The sequence below is a fragment of the Hyperoodon ampullatus genome (assembly GCF_949752795.1).
Source record: "Hyperoodon ampullatus genome assembly, chromosome: 4".
Classification (NCBI taxonomy): Eukaryota; Metazoa; Chordata; class Mammalia; order Artiodactyla; family Ziphiidae; genus Hyperoodon; species Hyperoodon ampullatus.
The window spans coordinates 52000583-52022688 of record NC_136917.1 but is presented as its reverse complement, the minus strand read 5'-3'; the positions used below and the strand labels follow the sequence as shown (position 1 = coordinate 52022688).

At 38.3% G+C, this 22106-nt stretch overlaps 1 protein-coding gene across 12 annotated transcripts in view; it reads left to right on the top strand.

Annotated features, from left to right (window-relative positions):
* Positions 1-1422: 1422 nt before the first annotated feature.
* Positions 1423-22106, top strand: part of TCERG1 (transcription elongation regulator 1) — a gene marked incomplete at its 5' end in the record, with an annotated part of 59056 nt that continues 38372 nt past the window's right edge. For 4 of the 12 annotated variants that reach the window (XM_079701769.1, XM_079701760.1, XM_079701765.1 and 1 more), the window contains 5 exons: positions 1423-1481; positions 7259-7484; positions 9910-10062; positions 11111-11570; positions 16128-16370. In XM_079701769.1, the coding sequence (XP_079557895.1) occupies positions 1423-1481; positions 7259-7484; positions 9910-10062; positions 11111-11570; positions 16128-16370 (1141 nt within the window). Of the gene's footprint in view, positions 1482-7258; positions 7485-9909; positions 10063-11110; positions 11571-16127; positions 16371-20588; positions 20652-22106 lie in introns of all 12 variants that reach the window. The other 8 variants (XM_079701762.1, XM_079701768.1, XM_079701766.1 and 5 more) reach the window with 5 other exon arrangements.

The window sequence follows — 22106 nt, the reverse complement described above, 5'->3', positions numbered from 1 at the left end:
GGCACGACTCTATCAGCCAAGATTGAGGCAGGACATAGTTGGCCACCCACCCTGCCCAGGGTAAGCAACTGGAATTCGTTCCCTGTGGACAGAAACTCCAATTGCTTACCCTTGGGTGGGGGGGGCACCTATTTCCTGCCTCAATATGATATGTAGCCTTTGGTGTCTGGCTTCTTTCACGTAGCATAACGTTTTCCAGGTTCATCATGTTGTAGCATGTATCAGTACTTAATTATTTTTTATGGCTGAATAATATCCCTTTGTATAAATATACCATGTTTTTAAATTGATCCACCAATTGCTTGGACATTTTGGCTATTATGAATAATGCTGCTATGAATATTTTTGTACAAGTTTTTGTGTACATGTATGTTTTCAGTTTTTCTTGGATCACGGTGCTTAGCAATGGGGTTTGCTGACATACTGTCTCAGGTTTAAGGCCAGGCTCTGCCATTTATTAGCTGTGTAAACTTGGCCAAGTTACTTAACTTCTCTCTGCCTCAGTCTCATCTATAAACTGTGGCTATTCATAGTACTCACCTCTTATAAGGCCTTTTTATGAGGCCTAAAACAGATAATACATGGAAAGTAATTAGGACAGTGCTTGGTATATATGCTTAGGTCTGAGTAAAATATATCTATTATTATTAATTTTTTTAATAAAAAGATAAATGAATATTCAGAATTCCCTCTGGGTATCAGGGTATGCTAATTTCAGACAAGTGTATTTTGAAATTGAAGAACAGATGGTTTAAACGGTAAATTGCCTGAGGCTTGCCTCCCGCAACTTATTTAATACAGCAACTTACAACACTTCTTAGCCTGCGACTAATTATTTAATACAATTTGAGGTATTCTTGTAGTTAGTAATATATTATTTAATAACACAGGAATAATCCAGTGGTGCCTTAAGACTCCTGATTTTGAAAAGCTGGGAAATGGCTCATTTCCACAGCAACTCTGTGATTGGCTTGCCGGCGACCCAGGTCGATTTTTGATTGGCTCACGTAATGGACATGGTCTCGACCCGAGCCAATATGTCCAGTATGAGGCCAATATGGCTCCACAACTGACTTTTCTGGAAGCCGGCAGACACGTGGCTACCGCAGGCCGAGCAGTACGTGGGAGGACCCAGTTTCACTTACCGCGAGAGGGCGCCGGCAGTTCCCCGTTGCTGAAGTCTCGTTTCCCATAAAGCCTCCGAGCGACCAATCAACTGGCTGTCTCCATACCGCTTTCAAAGTCGGCGGGCCCTTTCACCAATAATAAGGCAGATACCATCCTCAGCTCGAGGATTGATGGAAAGTCTGACTAGTCATTTCACAGATCTCTGCTTTCTCCGCCTCTCTCGCGCGAGATTGACGATCCGCCCGGCCAATAGGGGACGCTGAGTCGGCGGGTGGAAGAACGCGGCCCTCTGTAATGGCGGAGCGTGGCGGGGACGGGGGGGACAGTGAGCGATTCAACCCGGGGGAGCTCAGGTAAGGACGCTGCTCTACCTTACATCTTGGCGCTCCGGCGTCCCAGGGGCTCGGCCCGCCGCGCGGAGGGCCGCAGTGGAGTGTGGGCCGAAGACGTGCGGCGGCTGGGGGCCAGGACCGCATGGGACTGGAGAAGGGGGAAGGGAAGGCGACTTGAATGAGGGAGCCGGGCCGGGGCTGGGTCGCGGCCTCTTGCACGTTCTCGGGGCGCTTCCTGCGGTTTTCGCGGGGCCCCGGCGCCCTTCGCGGCCTGCGGCCCTTGGGCTGGACCCGGCGTTCCCACTTTGGGGCTCCGCCTCAGGCGCTGGCCGTCTCAGCCTTACTCCCGGCGCGACGCCGGCGCGGGCCCGGTTTTCCTCCCGGAAGCCTTGCACGCCTCAGGCAACTCCCCGGCTCGGCCTTCTCCACGCCCTCCGCCGCCCTTTGAGGTCCCCACGTCTGCCCTGTTCCTTCTTCCCCACGTTGCTTGCTTTTCATTAACTTCGTGCAGCCTTCCTTTCTCTTATCCTTTGGTTTCTTATCCCGTATTTGTGAGTAGTAACAATAGCAGCAGCCGTTTGTTAGGTGCTTCCAGGGGCCAGAGGACCCTTTCCTTAGACTTGTCTCTTGTGATCCTCACACCCATCCTTTGGAGTAGTTGCTGTTCTTATTTTGCAGGCCCCAGTGCAAGAGCCATCTTCAGTTAAGTGACTTGCCCATCTACAGGTGAGGAAACTGAGCCTCGTAGAGGTTGGGGAAGTAGAACCGGCTCGGTTTGGTGGAATCGTGGCTCCAGGAAGTGGCTTGAACCCAGGCAGCCAGGCTCGGTGCACTCTTCCATTCCTCTCTCTTCTGTTTGTCTGCTCACGCCATCGCCCTAAGGATGGCAGTGACCTTTCTTGCCCTGGTTGTTTCCCTGCCTCTGGAATTTGTAATTAAGTGTCTTGGAGAGAAAACTCTTTAGTCAGTGGTTTTTAAGGAAAACGAGGTACTGAGCTTTACGTGTATTTGATACTTTTCTTTTTTTTTTTAATGTTTCTGGGTGGGAAAAATGTCATGTCAGATGTTCAGCTCCCATTCTGAATTGTGCCACTGTCAGTCTTTGAGAATGAAAAAGCGCAGAATAAGTTATGAGGACTCTAGTATTGTCTAGAGCACCAGATGAAATTGTATAAGGAAAACGGGTTATTGTTACTCAAGTTTTCAGGGAAAAAGAAAAAGTCATGTCTTTTAGATTCTGAATGGTCACAAAAATTCTTACTTTGGCAGGAATAAAGTCTTATTTCAGGGATGTATCTCAAATCCTTTAAACCCCACGTGTACACTTCAGTAATGAGTGATCAAAGTGCATTGCCACGGTCGTTCAGTTTTAGTGATGAAAGGTTCATTCCTGATTCTGACCTTAAGAGAAGGTTACTAGTCTTACAGGTTTATTTGGGAACATTACTTTGCATTTTAGAGAGTATTTTACTTCAGTTTTACAGTGAGTAGCCTTTTAGACTTTAATAGTAGTCTAGACATTGTTGCAAAACTGATTTGAATAGGGCTTTAAATTAGGTGTTCTGTTGGAAATGTTTTATACCTTAGCCTGTTGGGTTGGAAGTTCCTTCCAGAGCATGTTGTAGACTTTTATTTTAACATTTGTCATGGTTTAAGAGAAATTAGTTGTTTTTGTGGGCTCTGATGGCAGAAATTGGGGCTTAATTTTTGTATTTGTATTCTGAATGCATGTCATGGTGTGTCACTACCATAGTGCCTGAAGAATAAGGTGTTCAGTGTATATATATTGTAAATAAATGAATAGAGGAGATTTAGAGATGGTCCATTTAGTGGACCCACATTTATTAAGTGTGTGCAGTGTGAGAGTCACTGACCTAGGTGCTGGCAGTAGAGTCTTGAACCAGACTAAAAACCTTTTTCCATGCTAATTAAGATTGATCTAAATGCCAAACTAACCACATCAAATGAGGAAATCAGACTGCAGGTGTGAAGAGACTTACACAGGGTCACCGAGGTATTGGCAGGGTCTGGATTAAAACCTAGGTCTCCTCACTTAGCCTTCCTTTTAATTTGCTTGCCATATATCAGCATTTAAAAAGTTTTTGCTCTTCCTGTTATATTAAAGTATTTGCAGACTTGTCTTTACCATTGGGAAGATTGCATATGTGGATTTAGTACTTATAGGGAGATACATTTGTTCTTGTAAAAAAATTTTTTTGCGTTTCTGTTTATGCAAGTAGGCTTCTGTTTTCCTAAAGATTGAAAGTGGTAGGAATGCAAATAACCTACAATGGACAGAATTTATTTGGAGTTCCAAATGCCTTTCTATTCCTTTATGGTTGAGGGCCATTAAGATTTAGAGTTATATTTGTGTAGATCCTTTACCCAAGGCCTTTATTTACTTATTAACGCTTTATGACTTATGATAAGGGACTTGCAGTCTAAATTTCCTTAGCTGTATAATGGGAATAAGAATATGTTGGTGTTACCACTGACTACCATAAACAAGTTCTTTTTCTGTGCCATAGTTTCCTCTGTAAAAATGGTGCCAAACTTATCTCATTGGGTTGTTGTTAGGATTGAAAGACCTAGTACAAATAATGTCCCTATAACCGTACCAGGTATGTAGGAAGTACCCAGGGTTCACTATCATTATTAAAACAATAATTGAACACTACCATCCTGGACACTGGGATGCATCACTATAATAAGGAGAAACTATGTACTAGTGGGTAGAGGTAATACAAAAGTAAACAAATAAGTGAGGTTTTTTTCATAGCATTTATCATAATTGTAAACTCAAATTGGGTAATGAAATAGAGGGGCTGGGAGAGACTAGGGTGAGAAAGGAGTTTAAGGTGAACTTTGAGCTGAGACTGAAGAATGAGTCAGTTATATAAAGATCTGGGGAAAAGCATGCCAGGCAGAGGGAACAACTGCAGAGGCTTCAGGGTAATCAAGTAGTTGCTCAGAAAGACTAGAGTCTGTAGAGAGGTCAGCAAGGGCCAGGTTATATAGAGCCTGCTAATAATAATTATAGTAATAGTTAACACTACTAATATTAATACCGTTTAACAGTAATTTTAGTATTTTACTAAATTATTAGTATTTTACTAATACTCTTACTATACTGATGTTACAGCAACAGCAATAATAGCTAATACTTAACGTGCTGGGTGCTGTTCCAAGTTCTGTATTAGCTCATTTAATCCTCAGTGCAGGTCTGGTGAGGTTGTTGTGATGAAGCAGTGTATATAAAGAGCTCAGCACATGTGCTATACATATCTGACATCAGAAAATGGCAACTTGAGGCTGTCGATAGAGGAAATTATGTGAATTTTGCCACCATTTTCATGGCAGACTTTGAAAGCCATCTAGTCAAATTGGCCACCAAGTGCTTTTCAGGTAGAGCACTATGCTAGGCTTTGTGGGGGAATGAAAGTAATGATAGTTAAAATAGTTTACTGTGTACCAGGTACTATCCTAAGTGTTTCATGGGGGTTAATCTCATTGAACAGAGAGAGGTTTTATTTCTATTCCCCCCCCCCCCCGCTCATTTACATGTGAGTATATTCAGGCTCAGAAAACATGTGAGCAGCCTGACAACAAAAGGCAGAGCCCTGATTTGACTCTTCATGGTTTTAGAACCTAAAATGCTTAACTTCAAGTTATAACTAGGAAGTGTGAAATTCTAAAGAGAGAAATAGTGTAGATTTTTTGAAAAGAACGAGGCAGATTCAGGAAATCTAAGATTAAGATACATTGTTAACTGAAGGCTGAAATGGAATATCTTTTCTTGGTGGTTAAGTTTTTTCCTGCCCTAAAGGTTAAGACATTGCTTCAGTAACAGTGACCATCTGTCTTTTGGGAGTGCATATAATTTGAAAAAGACTGATTATTCTTTTTGCAATCACTTTTAAACTCATACTTTCTAACGTTGAGTGTAGGATCATTTGCAGGTTTGGTGAAATATATTTGGTATAGTAGTTGTGGATGTGTTTACAATCCTAGTGCTCTCCTAGAAGGCAAATTGGTTCTTTATTAGGATTTCTTGTGTCAGAATTGAATTATGATGTGGAAAATTTAGAGAACGTTGAAAGGGGAGTAGTCTTAAGCACAGGATTGAAAAATGTAGGAAAGTTGGAAGAGCCTGGTGAGGAGAGAGTATAAGAATGATTACCATCAAATGTACATGAGGAATATAATTGTTAATCTTCTCTCGAGCACTGAAATGTAAATTTCATGTATAATGGAGAGATTTATCGTAGCTACTGGGAAGACTGTGATAGGTGCTCAGTAAATTGACTGGCAAATTATAGTAAATATTTTTTTTAAGATTCTATATACCCTATTTGTAAGATACAGTATTACCTAGGTGTTCAATGGTACATTCAGCAAATACTTATTGAGCTTACTATGGGCAGGCATAACTATGTGCTGGGGATATAAAGGTGAACAGGACAGACAATTCTTGCTCAAAAGGGGCTTAGATAGAAAGCATGGTATAGCGTTTAAGAGCCATTCACCTGTGTTTGAATTCTGGCTTTACCACTGAACCAGCTGTGTGGCCTTGGGCAAGTTATTTTACTTTTGTGCGCCTTAATCTGTAAAATGAGGTTGATAAAATCTACCTCAGGGTTGCTGTGATGATTAAATAACTTAAAAAGAGCTTATGATTACTGCCTGGCACATAGTAAGCACTTGTTAGAGTTAATTTTTTTTAAAAAGCACTTATGAGAGGAGATAGATAATGCCATCTTATGTGATATTGTTTATCTGCTTGAATGCCATGGAGAAAATAGGGTGTTTAGCTAGAGATTGAAGGGTGGGGTGGGGTGCGGTGTACAGAGGCCTTTCCCTTTAGTTAGAGAATACTAATGATCTCTTAACCTGCTACCCTCCCCTGCTATAAAAATCTTATATTTGGAAGTAATTTCAAACTTCCAAAAAGTTGCAAAAACAAAAATAGTACGCTTAGTGTTAATATTTTACCTGTTCTGCTTTCTGTTTCTCTGAGCCATTTGAGGGTAAGACACACACACACACACACACACACAAGACACACACACACACACACACACACACACACACACACCCCTTTACCCCTAAATACGTGAGTATTTTCTAAGGATAGAGATCTTCTCTTACTTAACTATAGCACAGGTATCAATGTAAATTTGCGTTGATAAAATACTTTAATCTGTTGTCCCTATTCCAGTGTTGTCTGTTAATCCAGTATGTCCTTTATAGCATTTCTTCTCTCTAGTTTAGGATCCTGCCTAGAGTTGGTATTGTGTTGTCATGTCTCTTTGGCCTCTTTAATCTAGAACATTTCCACAGCCTTCCTTTGTCTTTTTTGTATAACATCAACATTTCTGAAGAATATACTCCCTGCTGCCCCCTTGCCAGTAGAACATTCTTCATTCTGTGTTTGTCGAATAGCTCCTTATTAGATTGAGTTATGCATTCTTGCCTGGAATAGGTGATGTTGTGTCCCTCTCAGTCACGTTAGGTCAGTTTCTCTATTGCGTAGGTGTTTTGTTCATCCTTCTTTGCAACTGTGAGAAACATGTGGGAAGATACTTTTAAGACCATCCAAATAACCTCCCTCATCTAAATTTCCACCTAGATTTGGTGTGCATTGATCATTCTTACTGATGCACTCTATTGCAGTGGTACAGTATGACTTTCCAACTCTACTTGCTTAAGGGCTTTTAAAATTTGATGTAATTAGAGATGACTAGCTACATTTTTGTTACGTTGAGAAAGAAAAATTTATTCATGGCTTTCCCACACAGGATGGCTCAACAGCAGGCCTTGAGGTTCCGAGGCCCAGCTCCCCCACCAAATGCAGTGATGCGAGGCCCACCACCTCTCATGCGACCTCCTCCACCTTTTGGTATGATGCGAGGCCCTCCTCCACCACCTCGGCCCCCATTTGGACGTCCTCCTTTTGATCCTAATATGCCACCAATGCCTCCTCCAGGAGGGATTCCTCCACCTATGGGCCCTCCACACCTCCAGGTAAAGAATATAGAGGTAGCTGTTTCTTTGTTGGCATTAGTGTCAATATTATATATGAGTTTTGCCTTTAAAACCTGTGTTCTTGGTTTTATAGGAAAATGGGAACTAAAGAGAACATCCTTATATTAATGTGTTGCTCTAAAAGCACTGGTAACAATAATTAGTATGGAAATTCAGATTGGAAATGTATATGGTGATAGAAAAATGTATGTGTTAAGTTAGGATTGAATAGGGTAGTTCTAACCTGCCTTCGTCTCTGAGAATTGTCTTTAGTAATCCATCTTCTTTATGGGAAATGAAGTTTGAAATCTTATGTATAGAGTAGGGGAAATTTGTTTTCAGTGATACATATTGCAAGTAAATTTAAATATATATGTATGTATATTCCTGAGCAGTTCTCCCCAGAAATGATGCCTAGTATAGAATCTAGAAGGTGACAACGAACACATTTTGTAAGCACAATATTTGGATTTTTTTCCTTCCCCAGAAGAAAAATACGGTTATCTTACAATTTTAGAAATAGAATTGTTGTGGGATTTCTTTAAATAAAAACTTTTCTGGTGTTTTAACCTGAGGCATATATCCCTCTTTAGTGTAAATAGACCCAGTTATTGTCTGAAATGAGGTTATGAAGGTATCAACTCTCAAAAATATCTACTTTTGAGATTATATTATTCTTGACTGAATATGTTTCTTATGTTTTCTTAGTTTATTCAGCCTGTACCATTCTGAAACGAAATAAATACAGTAGTATCATCTCCCTTCTGTTAGCTTGGATAATCAAGAATGAACTTACTAAAAATAGAAAGAGATAATGAGCTACTGTTTAAGTGATGTTAACTCTGTTTCAATAGGGTTATATTTATGGAAGAAACACCAGGTTTTAATACTTTGCTTAGTAATTTTGTTGCCTTCCTAGTAATGAGCAGCCCCCCTTCCCCCACCCTTAAACAAATTGTTAAATGGTTTTATGTTTTCTTCAGGATTAGAATAGGAAGTAACTTTTTGACCTACTGACTGGTATAACTTGTTACATGTGAATTTATTCTGCTTTGTGCCTTTAATAGTTGAAGTCCTTGCAGAATATTATAAAATGTAATGGATTAATGTAACCCTCTAATGGAAGTATATCAGATGTTATAATGGGATACTTTCTAATGTTGTGATGCTTTTCTTGGTCTTGATGGATGATTGTATGGTTTTACAGTAAATCAAAGTGATTTCCAGCTCCTGGTGCATGAGATATATTTGGGGTGGATATTTTATAGAACATGGGCCAGTGTGCTGATTCTTGAAAGACAGTGAGCTGAATCCAGAAAGACTGGAGTATGGAAAAAAAAACATTTTTAGGAAAGTGAAATACAGTTGCACATTATTAGCATAATGTCAATTCCATTATCCAGATTAAGATGCTTTGGATAATTGAATTCTAATGTTACTTCTAGATTATAGAGGAAATCTTTTAATCCCTGTTCAAAATCTGTTTTCAAAATGGCAGACCTCTTTTCTGCTTTAGTGAGTAAGATACAGCAGTTACAGTTAAATTGTTTGGTTCAGGATCTTGGCTTGGATCAACAGTCGTTGAAGGAATTATCAGAGATAGTGTTGAATCAGTAATGAATGGTTCCAGGAGTTGTTTTTTTTTTTTAACTATAATATATACCACTTAGATTCTCATTTTCCTGAAAAGTAAAAGGGATAATTTTTTTTATTGTATCTTTTAAACTTACTGATGTTAACATCTTCGGTGAGCTACATTATTATTATTTGAAAAATAGGAAATGATGAATATTTTCCTAGCTAATATTCTTTTTTTTTTTTTTGTAGGTAAAGAGAACAAAGGGTTAGGTATATCTGGTTTTTCCTTTTTAGTTATTGATATGTTATTTGTAAATAAGAATCAGTTTTTTTCTTTTGGAAGTAATCTAGTGCCCAATGTATGAAATAGGCAGTTAGGGTATAAAGAACAAAGCAAAACTCACCCATAATGCTATAACCCAGAGATGACTATTGTTAGTATTTTTTTTTTTTTTTTTTTTTTGCGGTACGCGGGCCTCTCACTGTTGTGGCCTCTCCGTTGCGGAGCGCAGGCTCAGCGGCCATGGCTCACGGGCCCAACCGCTCCGCGGCATGTGGGATCTTCCCAGACCAGGGCACAAACCTGCGTCCCCTGCATCAGCAGGTGGACTCTCAACCACTGCGCCACCAGGAAGCCCTATTGTTAGTATTTTGATGTACTTCTTTCTAGTCTATTTAGTAATCATTTTTATTACAGAGAAACTTCTCTTACACAACCTAGATAAATGTATCTGAATTGACTATAAAACTAGTTTCTCTTACAGTGCTTTACTTTTGGGTAGAATTTAGTAATAATTTGAAGGAAAAAAGATAAACACAAGTGACATTACTTCTTGTGAATTAACAGAGACCACCTTTCATGCCTCCACCCATGGGAACCATGCCTCCTCCACCGGGTATGATGTTTCCACCAGGAATGCCTCCTGTGACTGCTCCTGGTACTCCAGCACTGCCTCCTACTGAGGAGATATGGGTTGAAAATAAAACTCCAGATGGGAAGGTAAATTATAAAATGTATTTAGGTTGTTAGCTTCTTAGTAACAGAAGAGTAAAACAGGAGTTCTCGCAAATTGAGATCAGTGACTGTATCTTTGCCAATTAGGAATGAGCCTTGGGTAAGCCAGGGTGGGGCAGAACTCCTGGAAAGGCTCACTGGATAGGACTTATGCACAGACATAAGGTGGCCTGGAGCACTTACATAGGTTTGCCTATGATTCTGGAAGCCTGTATTTTAAATATGTGCCTTGGGTCCCCAAAACAGCCCTCAGGTTTAGTGTTTGCTAGGAGAACTCACAGGACTCAGCATGTAGTTGTATTTGCAGCTAAGACTAATTACAGAGAAAAGATAAAAAGCAAAACCAGCAAAGAGAAAGAGGTGCATGGGCTGCAGTCTGGAGCAACCAAGCACAAGCCTTCCGGAGTCCTTTCAGTGGAATCATATAGAATGTGTTTAATTCCTGTGACATGGCATTGTGAACACACGGGTGAAGTGTTGTCTGCTGGGAAAGCTCTCCTGAGCTGAGGAGTCGAGGGTTTTCATTGGGGACTGGTCCCATATCTGGCACCATCTTCCCAGCACATACCACATTCCAGACTCCCAGAAGGAAGGCATGCATTCAGCATAAACTGCATTGTTTGCATTAACAGTTTAAACATGATGAGCCATTCTTATCAGTTAGGGAATGATGGGAACCCTCCTGAAATCTAAGTTTCCAGATGCCAGCCAAGGACCAACATTGTGGGCAGGGCTTTCTAAGGATAGCAGTCTCAGGCCCGCTGTGTTAACTTTGTGCACAAAATATAACCTTGGTTCTCCTTTTTTGGTGTGTGTTAAAAATATAGTGTGCTCATTATAGAAAACTGGGGGGAAAGAAAGAAGGAGTGAAGAAGTGCCTTTAGTCTCATCATATACAAACAGCTAATTTTGATGTACTTTCTGTTTTGTAAGGTTTTTTTTAATACTGTTTAAGATAAAATATAGTTGTATTATTGTTTATAAATGATAGTTGACAGATTCGTTGATACTGATGATTTCGCTTTCTCTGCAGGTTTATTATTACAATGCTCGGACACGTGAATCTGCATGGACCAAGCCAGATGGAGTTAAGGTTATTCAGCAGTCAGAACTGACACCTATGCTTGCAGCCCAGGCCCAGGTTCAGGCCCAAGCCCAGGCGCAGGCACAGGCACAGGCACAAGCTCAAGCTCAAGCTCAAGCTCAAGCGCAGGCCCAGGCACAAGCACAGGCACAGGCGCAGGCGCAGGCGCAGGCGCAGGCTCAGGCCCAGGCCCAGGCCCAGGCCCAGGCTCAGGCCCAGGCTCAGGCCCAGGCCCAAGCCCAGGCCCAGGCCCAGGTGCAGGCACAAGTGCAAGCACAAGCAGTGGGAGCTTCCACCCCTACGACCAGTAGCCCAGCATCTGCGGTATCCACTTCAACGTCATCATCATCCCCATCCTCTACCACTTCTACCACAACAACTGCCTCTTCAGTTTCACAGACAGTATCAAGTGAGTACTAGTCAGCATGTGTTTTTATTTAGGGGCTAGAGAAATGGACAAGTGGGAACGCATTCCAAAATGATCCTAGTGTTTTAGGTATTATCCTTGATGTTATTTAAAATACATTTTTAACATTAAGACTTTTGGCTAAAAAGAACAGAAATTTACATTAGTAGAAGAAATTATTTGCCCAGTTGAAATTCATGAAGCTAAACTGGGGAAGTGTAGAGTTAGCTATTCAACTTGTCCAACAGTAATGCTGGGTGATGTGGGGTTTGCAGAATAAGTGTAAGTTTTGGCCCCTGCCCCTATCTTGCAGAGTTTCCAGTTTTTCTAATTGAGGAGGCAAGAATAATGCATGTGAAACAATTAGAGAATAGCGTGCAAAGTTATGCAGCGAAAATAGAAGATATAAGAATTCAAGAAAACGGAGAGACAAGTGAGTGGACTACATGGGTATTGAGGTTTATCATAAAGGATGTGTGATAGGATTTGAATAGGTTCAAAGTTTCGGAGAGGTGTTTCAGGTAGTGGGAAACGTAGGTCAGGAAATGAGGATAAATATAGTTTATGAATTGTTAGGTGGGAGGATTTATATTGGTTAATATATTGAATAAGAGACCAGGTTATGAAGAGTTAAGAACCAGGCAAATGGGTGAGGCAGGCAGGCACTAGACAGTCTGTATGAATGCAGTATTCTGGAAGAATTTTATGGCACTCGTTTTTTGGGTAGTGTTGAAATCAGGGAAACTTAGGAACTTTTCAGTAATCTTGTTTAGAGGTAGATGGGTCCCAGAATGGGATGCAGGGAGATGAAATGTGGAGTTGTGTTAGGAGCAGTTCGAAAGGTAAGAGAATTTTCAGGTATGAAGACACAGAGGCCCAAAGTTTACATCTTTTTTATAAAGATGAGAGACAATTAATTTCAGGGATGAGGAGAGAAGAATTTTTTTTTTTTTTTTTTTTTTTTTTTGTGGTACGCGGGCCTCTCACTGCTGTGGCCTCTCCCGCTGCGGAGCACAGGCTCCAAGCGCGAAGGCTCAGCGGCCATGGCTTACGGGCCCAGCCGCTCCGCGGCATGTGGGATATTCCCAGACCGGGGCATGCACCCATGTCCCCTGCATCGACAGGCGGACTCTCAACCACTGCGCCACCGGGGAAGCCCGAGAGAGGAATATTAATTTGCTTGAAAGATTGTTATTAATATTTATGCTACTAGTTCTGGGTTTTATTTTGTTCTTTTTTTTTTGACATAAGTATGCTGCTACTTCTTCTACAGGCTGAGATTGAGCCCCCAAATATTTACATAATTTTATTGATTTGATTATTTATTATGATACTGGCATGAAGATACATAATTATCCCTACAAGGCGATTATAATTTAGATTATTTTGCTACCTGGATAATGGGTAAGAATAGAAAATTAAAAAAGCTGTCTCTCTTCCCTCCCCCAGTAGCTTCAGGGACTAGGGAATTATTAGTGTATGTTACCTTGTAAGAAATATGTACATGAGAGAAATTTAGTCATCCTACTAAATTTAAATTCAAATTTGATTTTATTTTATTGATGTGCGTAGTAACCGAAGAAGTAAGGTACATGTGATATGGAGACAGTTTTTTTAAAGGCCCTATTTGATATTTTTTAGAGGGCTTGGGAGAAAATGTACTTAATAGGAAGATGTAAATAATGCTTTACATGTCTCTTGTAGCTAAGTTGAATTCTGAAAATACAGATTAACAGTGATACTAGCTAGTTGGTTGAGGGTCTTTGCCTTTTTATAGGCACATTCTTCTAAAACCTGTGGGGCAAGGCAGAAAACAATCAGTTTTTATGGGGTACTTGTGGTGGTGATGGGAGAAGGAGATTAATTAAAAGCGGTGTGGTTCTATGTGGAGGCTCTGTGTTGCTTCTGTTTTATTCCCTGCCTCTTTGGAAGGAAAAATAGTAGTACTTTGTTTTAAGGGAGGTGGGTAGCCAAAAACTTTTAACTGTTCTCTTTGTATTACATTTCCATATCGGAGTGGTCTGTCAGTAGGCCCATAGGTATCTTGTCCATTACCAACCATTCTATTCAGAATTCCTCCTGTTTTTCATTTTTTGTACTACCCTTCAGTGATAGGGAGGCCTTTATTCTAAGAACAGAATAGCAAAATCTTGTTCTTTTTACTGCCTTTAAACATCAATTTTGATGTTGTCTTTCTGAGTATTCCTGATAGCTGTTTTTATTTCGCTTGATTCAGTGTCAAGAAGTGTTATCAGTCTTAATATTTCTCCATCTGTTAGAGATAGTCACTTGTCTTTTTTAGTTAAGATCTGAGGCTGGATTAGTAGTATATTTTGAGGTCTAGTGTTACACTAGTCATTTTAGCAAATGGAGTTAGTAGGAATTTACCTACTATAAAGTCCTAGCTACCATTCTCCCAGCCTCCCAGTTAATTCTTTTGTTGCCTTTGTCCCTTTTCTCTCATGACGCATGGCAACTAATCAAATTCAGAAAATCCTGTGTCAGCAAGAGGAATAGGTTGAGTGAATACTTTTTGCCATCTCCATTTGGTGTTCCTTTCCCCCTGAAATTTGATGCCTTTGTAACTCATTTTATTTTCCTGACTCAGTACTTTGTATTGTGAGTTTAGCAAATATTACTGAATACTATTACCATGATTTTTTTAAAAAATGTAATTCTATGAACTGCAGTATAAACCTGTGGGTAAATTGAACTAAAAATTAAGGAATTTATATTTTAACCTCAGTTGAGCATAAACTCATTTTATCCTATGCAAGTTTGTGAAAAATGCTGATGAAATCCTCCTCCTCAGGGAAGTTGGGAAGAATAACTTGATATATTTTCAGCCATTGCAGTAGATTACAAATGCTAAATGGTATATGTATGGGACTGGGCAAATGTTGCATGTAATTTGTATTTTTCATACTGTTATAAAATTATATTAATATGATACTGTACCCTAAGGCTAGGTCTATGCTAGACCACCAATTCATTCCTGGGCCCCTGAAGATACTTGTTTGGCCCTGCTGTCTATTTAGCCAAGGTGAGTCCCTCATTAACAAGTATGAAATTGCTGACATCTTCCCGGCCTAAGTGAGTTTTTCATTGTTAGGAGCTGAAGGAAAGACAGTGAGAAATTTTTTCAGTTGGATTATTGGGTGGTTTGCGTTAAACAGTGTGCTTTCCCTTAGAATAAAATTGGCATAAAGATTGGGAAAGCACTGTTTTATTTAATTTGATAAATTCATTCTTATTCCAGTATAGGTAAAGTTTGGCATTTTTCTTTATATCAAGATAAAGATGAAGTATTAGTTACCAATGAATTATGAAAATGAATTTTGTTTTGGAGCTAGATGGGTTGTGAATAAATAACAAAAAATGTTTTGTAATATTTGAGAACTGAAACTAAAAAAAAAAGGAAATACGAATTTTATATATTTTGGGGGTCACAAAGTGTGATTACTAGGGATGAAATGTTTTATTTTTGATATTTAAAAATAACGTATTAGCAGAACCCAATTATCCTGAATTTCACATTTTGCTGGTCTCTCACACTGGAAACCTGAGTTGTTTTGTTTTTGTTTTTTTTTTTACCTTTTTATTTTGAAATAATTATAGAGAAACCCAAGTTGTTTGTGACTCCATTTGTTCATATCCAGTCAGTCATTAGTTATTGCATACCTTTTTCTCTCTGTTCTTCCTTGCTTGGACAACTCCAGATACGTTGAAATTGATTTTCCCACCTCTGTTCTTCCTTTTCTTCCTATGCATCCGCCAGGTTAATTCATCAAATGAACAGTGATTGTTACTCTTCCATACAGAAACCTTCATTCTACCTCCCCCACATCCCTTTTACATTCATGAAGTCACATAAATAACACGTGAATGCATTCTTATAAAAAAAAATCAAACTCTAATGAAGCATGTGTAGTAAAAAGTAAAAGGTGTACACAGATACATTTTGGTGTTCATTCTTTTAGATCATTTCTCTACGTTTACATAAGTTCTTCCCTTTCCCTACCCAGTCAAGTGCGGACTCCTTAGTCGTCTGTTCAAGGCCTCCCACTTTATGCCTCTGGCCTGCCTTTCCAGCTGTAACTCACTGGTTCTGTTGGTATGCCTGGTGTTTTACTAGTTGACTGCTTGTCTTCTGTTTTTTAAACAATACCTTGTTGTCCCCTACTCTTTGCTTTTACTCACTTTTCTCACCACTTGCTTATTTTCTCCTTTCACTTTGTCATTTTCCTTGTTGAAATCCTAATCTTTCAAGGCCTATCACCACAGTATAAAATTTTCTGTACTGTCTCACAATAAGAAATGGTCTTTGTGTCTTGAGTTACACTCCTATACATTTATCCCATTTCACTTTGTGTTTTAGTTATTGTTTATGTTTCATTTAACTATTTTCAAGCTTCTTGAAGACAGAGACCTTGTTATAAATTCCTTGCAGTGCATGGAATGGGCCCTAAATACTTACATACTGAATGAGTGAATGATGAATGAATATAGTAAAATGGTTTATGAAGGAGTGATACATATTTCTGTTTTATCTTTTATCAGCACCCACAACACAAGATCAGACCCCAAGTTCTGCTGTTTCAGTTGCCACGCCTACAGTTAGTGTTTCAACTCCTGCTCCTACAGCCACACCTGTGCAAACCGTTCCTCAGCCACACCCCCAGGCGTTACCTCCTGCCGTTCCTCATTCAGTACCTCAGCCAGCAGCAGCAATACCTGCTTTTCCACCAGTAATGGTACCTCCATTTCGTGTTCCCCTTCCTGGCATGCCAATTCCACTTCCAGGTAAACCAATAGATAATAATAGTTTTTCCAGCTATGTTTTCATATTGTCAGTTAGTTTGTTCTCATGTGTCTGTTGCATTTGAAATTTGCCTTGAATCTCACTTGTTTGAAACATTTTTGAAAGATTCATGGCTAACTGCAGTATTTTTCTCTTCAGTTTTGGTAAATGTCCTTTTCTGTTGTTGTTGTTTACATGTCTTAAAATTAGAGCCACATTTAAAGCTACACTCATTTTGGATAATGGCCCCAATGAATTAAAAATGATCATCTTTTTGTGTAAATATGTTCTAAATGCAATATTTTAAGGGATTGAGTGTATGAAGTTAAGAAATCACAGGTCGCAATAGGTAACACAAGTTAAGTGATTTCTATATCATGCATTGGTCTAAGCACTTTACATGGAACAATTCGTTTAGTTTTCACAACCATCTTATGAGGTAGGTACACACACAGGTTAAGTTACTTGCCCGTGGTCACATAGCTAATAAGTGGTGGTGTTGGGGTTTGAGTCTGGGCATTCCAGATCCAAAAATCATGCTCGTAATAATTACATTATCCTGAGAAGAAAATGTGAGTCACTTAACTTTAAAAAATTCATCTAAAACAGAAAGCATAAGTTTCCCTTGTAACAATTGTGAAGTATAACAGGCACCATTTTAACGTTTAAATAATTATGGTGAGTTCATGTGTTTTATTTTTTTAGGGGAAATCATTTCAACTAGAGAAGGAATTAAAAGATTGTGGAGTAGAATTTTTCCCATAGGGATTAAACAGTGGTTGTGTTTGACATCGTAATTTGAGTGTGTTTGCTGTTGTCAAACATATTTACTCCTTAATCCATGGTCTGTTTTCCTAGAATTATAGTTGAAAACGTTGACGCCTTAGAGAGGTCAAACTCACAAGGCTAGTTTGTAGCAAAGATGAATAGAACCTAGGCCTCTTGTTTCCTAATTTCACACTCCTTTCACTATGGTTGCTGCTTTATTGTACTAGTTTTTATGTAAGAATAGGGTTGTGATACAGCTGTTTCTTAGATTTGCACACATTTTAATTATCACTATTTCCTTGTAACTACTTCGAAAAGAACACTTTCATATATTACACTTAGCAAGAAAGAAACCAAAAATTTAAGAATTAGTGGGTTTTTTGGAAAACCTTTTTACATGTTGTCGATGTAGTGTTAGATAATTAAATGACCAGTATGTGACGTTTAAGAAACTGAAATCACTTGAAAGTAAGAAGAAAATAAAAAATGTTGTTTCTAATACTAGGGATTAACCTTTTTCAAAATTAAATTTAAGATTAAGCAGCTGATACTTTCCTCTTTGGATATACTCTTTGTAGAAAATTAAGTGATGAATGGATAAAAGCTTGACATTCGTCATAACCTCTTGCAATCTTGGTCTGCTTTAGGGTCAGGGACAGTGTTAAGACCAGATCCTGGATTCTGAGTGATCGTAAGGAGCTGAGATTGTTAATTCTGTAGAGAGAAGATTGAGAGGTAGCATAATAACATACATGAGGTATTGGAAAGGCTGTTGTCTAAAAGGACTTTGGTTTTGCTTTACAGGTTCTTAATAGGACCAGTGAGTGAAAGAGTAGCAAAATTTATTTCTGTAGAAAGTGGAATTTTGTCACAGTAAAATCCCTTCAGTTATAGCTGTCTTCGGATGTCTTGGTCTTCTCTGGTCCTCATCCCACCGTTAAATTTTAGAACAAGTTGGTAACCGTTTGTGTTACCAGATGAGATAGTACCTATGAAGTTTGGCAGTAAAAGGCATTTAATAAATGGCAGCCACTAATGATATTTTGTAGGTCAGTTGGAAGAGAACCTGAGTTAGATAATCTGTAAAATTTTATGCAAGATACCAGAGATTCTTTGGAGAGGGAACTAATGTTTTATAGAAGTAATATTTGTTTTATATAGTAAGGCATCTTAGATATTAGAATTCGTTCATTTTCTCATTTCCCCTTTTAATTCAGTCATCTAAGGTACTTTAGTAAAAAAAAAAAGGATGGAAAAGAAGACTTGTTTTTCTCGTCCCCAAATCTTTGGTTTTGTGTATAATGCCATCTCTCTCTGTTTTTCCTTTTTTGTATCAATTCAACAGTAAGGTAAACAGGAGGAATTTGGATGTAATTTATCTTGGAGCCTTATATTTTATTTGAAATAGCAATGTATGGTGCTAATGAGGAGGATTAAAGAAGGGATAGTCAAGATGAAGAAAAGGAGTGGAAGAGTTAGGTAAAATGTAGGAGTAAGAGGTGGAGTTGGGGATAGTGAATTGGATTAGGATTACAGGATTTCTACTTCTTAGTCTGTAAAATCTTATTTGGAATTTTAAGAAGCTTATGGTCAGTGACATCAGGATTATCCACAATACTAAATGGAATTTTCTAATTTCCTGGTAGAATATAATTTGAGGGTAGAGTTGTAGGAAAATTGAACAAATTTTCCTTTTTAAAAGAAGGTTAAAAATTTAGATGTTTGGTTATTTTGTGAGTCTTCATGATATGCATATAGTCACCCTTAGAAAACCTTAAGTTGGTCTTTTTAACATGAGAAGAAACAAACATGTCCTTTTATTATGGCCTATAATGTTGATAGTCAAATACAAGAGTTCTGTGTTGGCCCAACTGATATTTAATAATGGCAGTTAGGCCTAAATATGAGTGTATTTGACTTTCTTCTGTTTAAGTTGTATAGTTGAAATTACTTATTAGAGGATAGTTTTGGAGAACAGTCTTTGAGAGTAAAGTTCATAGAGTCTAAGAATTGAACTTCTAGTGCTGACTTAGTAGGCTCAGTGATCCTGCAGATAGCAGTATTTATACTAATTTAAACCTAATATATGCTGTAACTTCCTTAATCAAATGAATTTTTCCATTGCTTTCTTTAACCGCATGGAAAATAAAACTATACATAAACTTTACTCAGCATACTTTTTTGATCCAGTGCGTTTGTTTTAGTGTCATTGTTAATAGAAAGTTTAGCTTTAATATTTTTATTTAAAATAGTAATTAAGAAATTAAGGCACTTTTCAAAAACTGGCAGTATTTTGTGTGTGTGTGCGCGTGAACATAGATATGTTATTTACAAATGCAGGGGTTTAATTTAATTTTTGTCTCTGAATTAGGAAAAATTTATTTTTATGTACTTCAGTGGGGAAAAGAATTTATTACTTTTAATTTTTATCGGTACCAAAATAGGTTTAGTTTTTTTTCTAGCCAAAACAAATAGAAAATAAAATTTAACTTCCCAACCCTTTGCCTTCAGCCTTTTCCTTTAAAAGTTTTAAAAAATTCACTCTTAATTTTGATTTTCCTCAATTAATCAGTCTTAGTTTTCCAGCTTTTCCTTTCATTCCCTTTTTATCACCATTGTAATGCATCATGATGAGTCTTCATTCTTCTAAGAACTGTACGTAATTTCCATTCTTTAATACAAGTGCTACTCCTTTAGCTGGCTTAAATGATTGAGGTTTCTAAAATAATCAGCCCATGTAGTCATTAATGATACTAGAGGGGCTGTCTTCTTAATTTGTTAGCCTGCCCCCACAGTGTTCCAAGCCCGTGGCATTCCATACAGCAGGCACTACACATGGATATTTTGTCATTAGTTGAATGCTACCCTCCTCTTCATCTTTGCCCTTTTATTTAAAGTATTATTTGCAGTGGTATATTTGGATCTGTCTCATACTTTATTTTCTTCCTTTTCTTCCCACCCCTCTTTGTCCTATCTTACTCTTTTTCTACTTCTGCATGGTTATGCTCCATACCTCTGCTTTTGCATGTAGTTCCCACTTAGCAGCAGCACAGAGAAAGTGTCTTGTTAGTGTCATGCTGCGTCTGCCTTTCACTGGTGTCTTAAGCAGCATGGGTTTGATGTCCTGTGGGAAAATGTCCCACATGAAAACATGTTATGCATACGTAATGAAGGGGCTTTTCTTTGTTGAATTTAAACTCCTGAGACTCCTTCAAATATTATCAGCTGGTTTGATAAAAAGGTAATTGATGCTATAATTTAGAATTAGTTATCATTGGATTTGGCACCACTTCCCACAAAATGTCAAACAAAAAGAAATTCTACTCCATCCTTGGTCTTTTTCATTGGAAATAACATTCTAAATTGTAGTGGTAAATTATTTCCCTGAATCCCAGTGGTAGCCGACATACAATGGCAGCTTTCCAACGTATGCTTGCTTATCCATTTTACAGGTGTAGCAATGATGCAAATAGTCAGCTGCCCGTATGTAAAGACAGTCGCTACCACCAAGACCGGTAATTTTTAAAACCATCTTAGTTTGTTTTGTCTGTAAGTTGGCATGGTAGTGAATGTTGTTGTTTATCCTTTTATTTATTTATTTTGCCCAAGTGAGTGGATTTTTTTATATTTTTCTTTTTAATGAGCAGTATAAATGCAGTTGTCATATTTGGCCAACACTTAATTTTCCCAATTGCCTGTAGTATTAGCTTCGTTGGTTCACAAAAGCAAATAAGGTCAAATCACTTTTATCTTAATTTTTGTAATAAGTGTAAACAACTTCATTCTCATATTCATAACATTTAATTTTATTTTTTGACGTGTGTTTTTAAGTTAAATATAAAAAAATCATTTCCATGTGTAAAGTGATGTGATTATGCTTGCATGCTAGTGAGTATATGTGTGTGAATATTTGTGTGTATAGTATAAATTTGCATTTTAAAGTTACTGAAGTTAACTACCTGAAACTTAAATTCTAGTATAGGATTTGAGGGGTTTATTTTCAATTTTGATTCACGTTTTTGATTATTTATAATACCAGCTTGTTTAGCTGCCTGGTGAAAAATATAGATCTTGGCTTATCTTTAAAAAAAAAAAAAAAGAAACATTGCTCTCTTTCCGGAAAAGAATAAACTGTCAAAGAGTTTATAGGGATATCTCACTTAATCAGTTAGTATATTAAAGTTGATTTGATAGTAAACTCAGTCATTTATTTTTACTTATTTATTTTTTCAGTCATTTACCTTAAAATAGAATTTTATTCATATCCTTTTTAGGTACCTTAGAACAAGAAAACAATTTTGCCTCAGGAAATATGCTTAGTAAATGTGCTTGTTGCCTTGATTTCGTTAGAATTTGAGGAAATTCTTTTTTTTTTTTTTTAAATACATTTTATTTATTTATTTTTGGCTGCACTGGGTCTTTTTTGCCGTGCACAGGCTTTCTCTAGTTGCACGAACGGGGGCCCCTCTTTGGCTGCTGTGCGCGGGCTTCTCACCGTGGCGGGCCCTCCCCTTGCGGAGCACGGGCTCCAGGCACACGGGCCTCAGTAGTTGTGGCACGCGGGCTCAGTAGTTGCGGCACATGGGCCCAGCTGCTCCGCGGCATGTGGGATCCTCCCAGACCAGGGATCGAACCCGTGTCCCCTGCATTGGCAGGCGGATTCCTAACCACTGCGCCACCAGGGAAGCCCAGGAAATTCTTTATAAAAATATATTTCTATTAATAAGTAGAGAATGTACCATTATTTTTATAATTTATTATGTTATATTTTATTAAGATTTCACTTATAAGTGTGACCCAAATTTCTGACTGTTCTTAAGGTACTTCTTGGGTTCAATTTCTGAATCTAATTGAATTTAGGCATTAGAAGTAAACCAGGGATATAGACTTAAGTAATTAAATCATAATTTATATGATTTTTTTTGTTTCAACTGGCTCATTCATTATTAATGTTTAGTAGAAAGATTTAG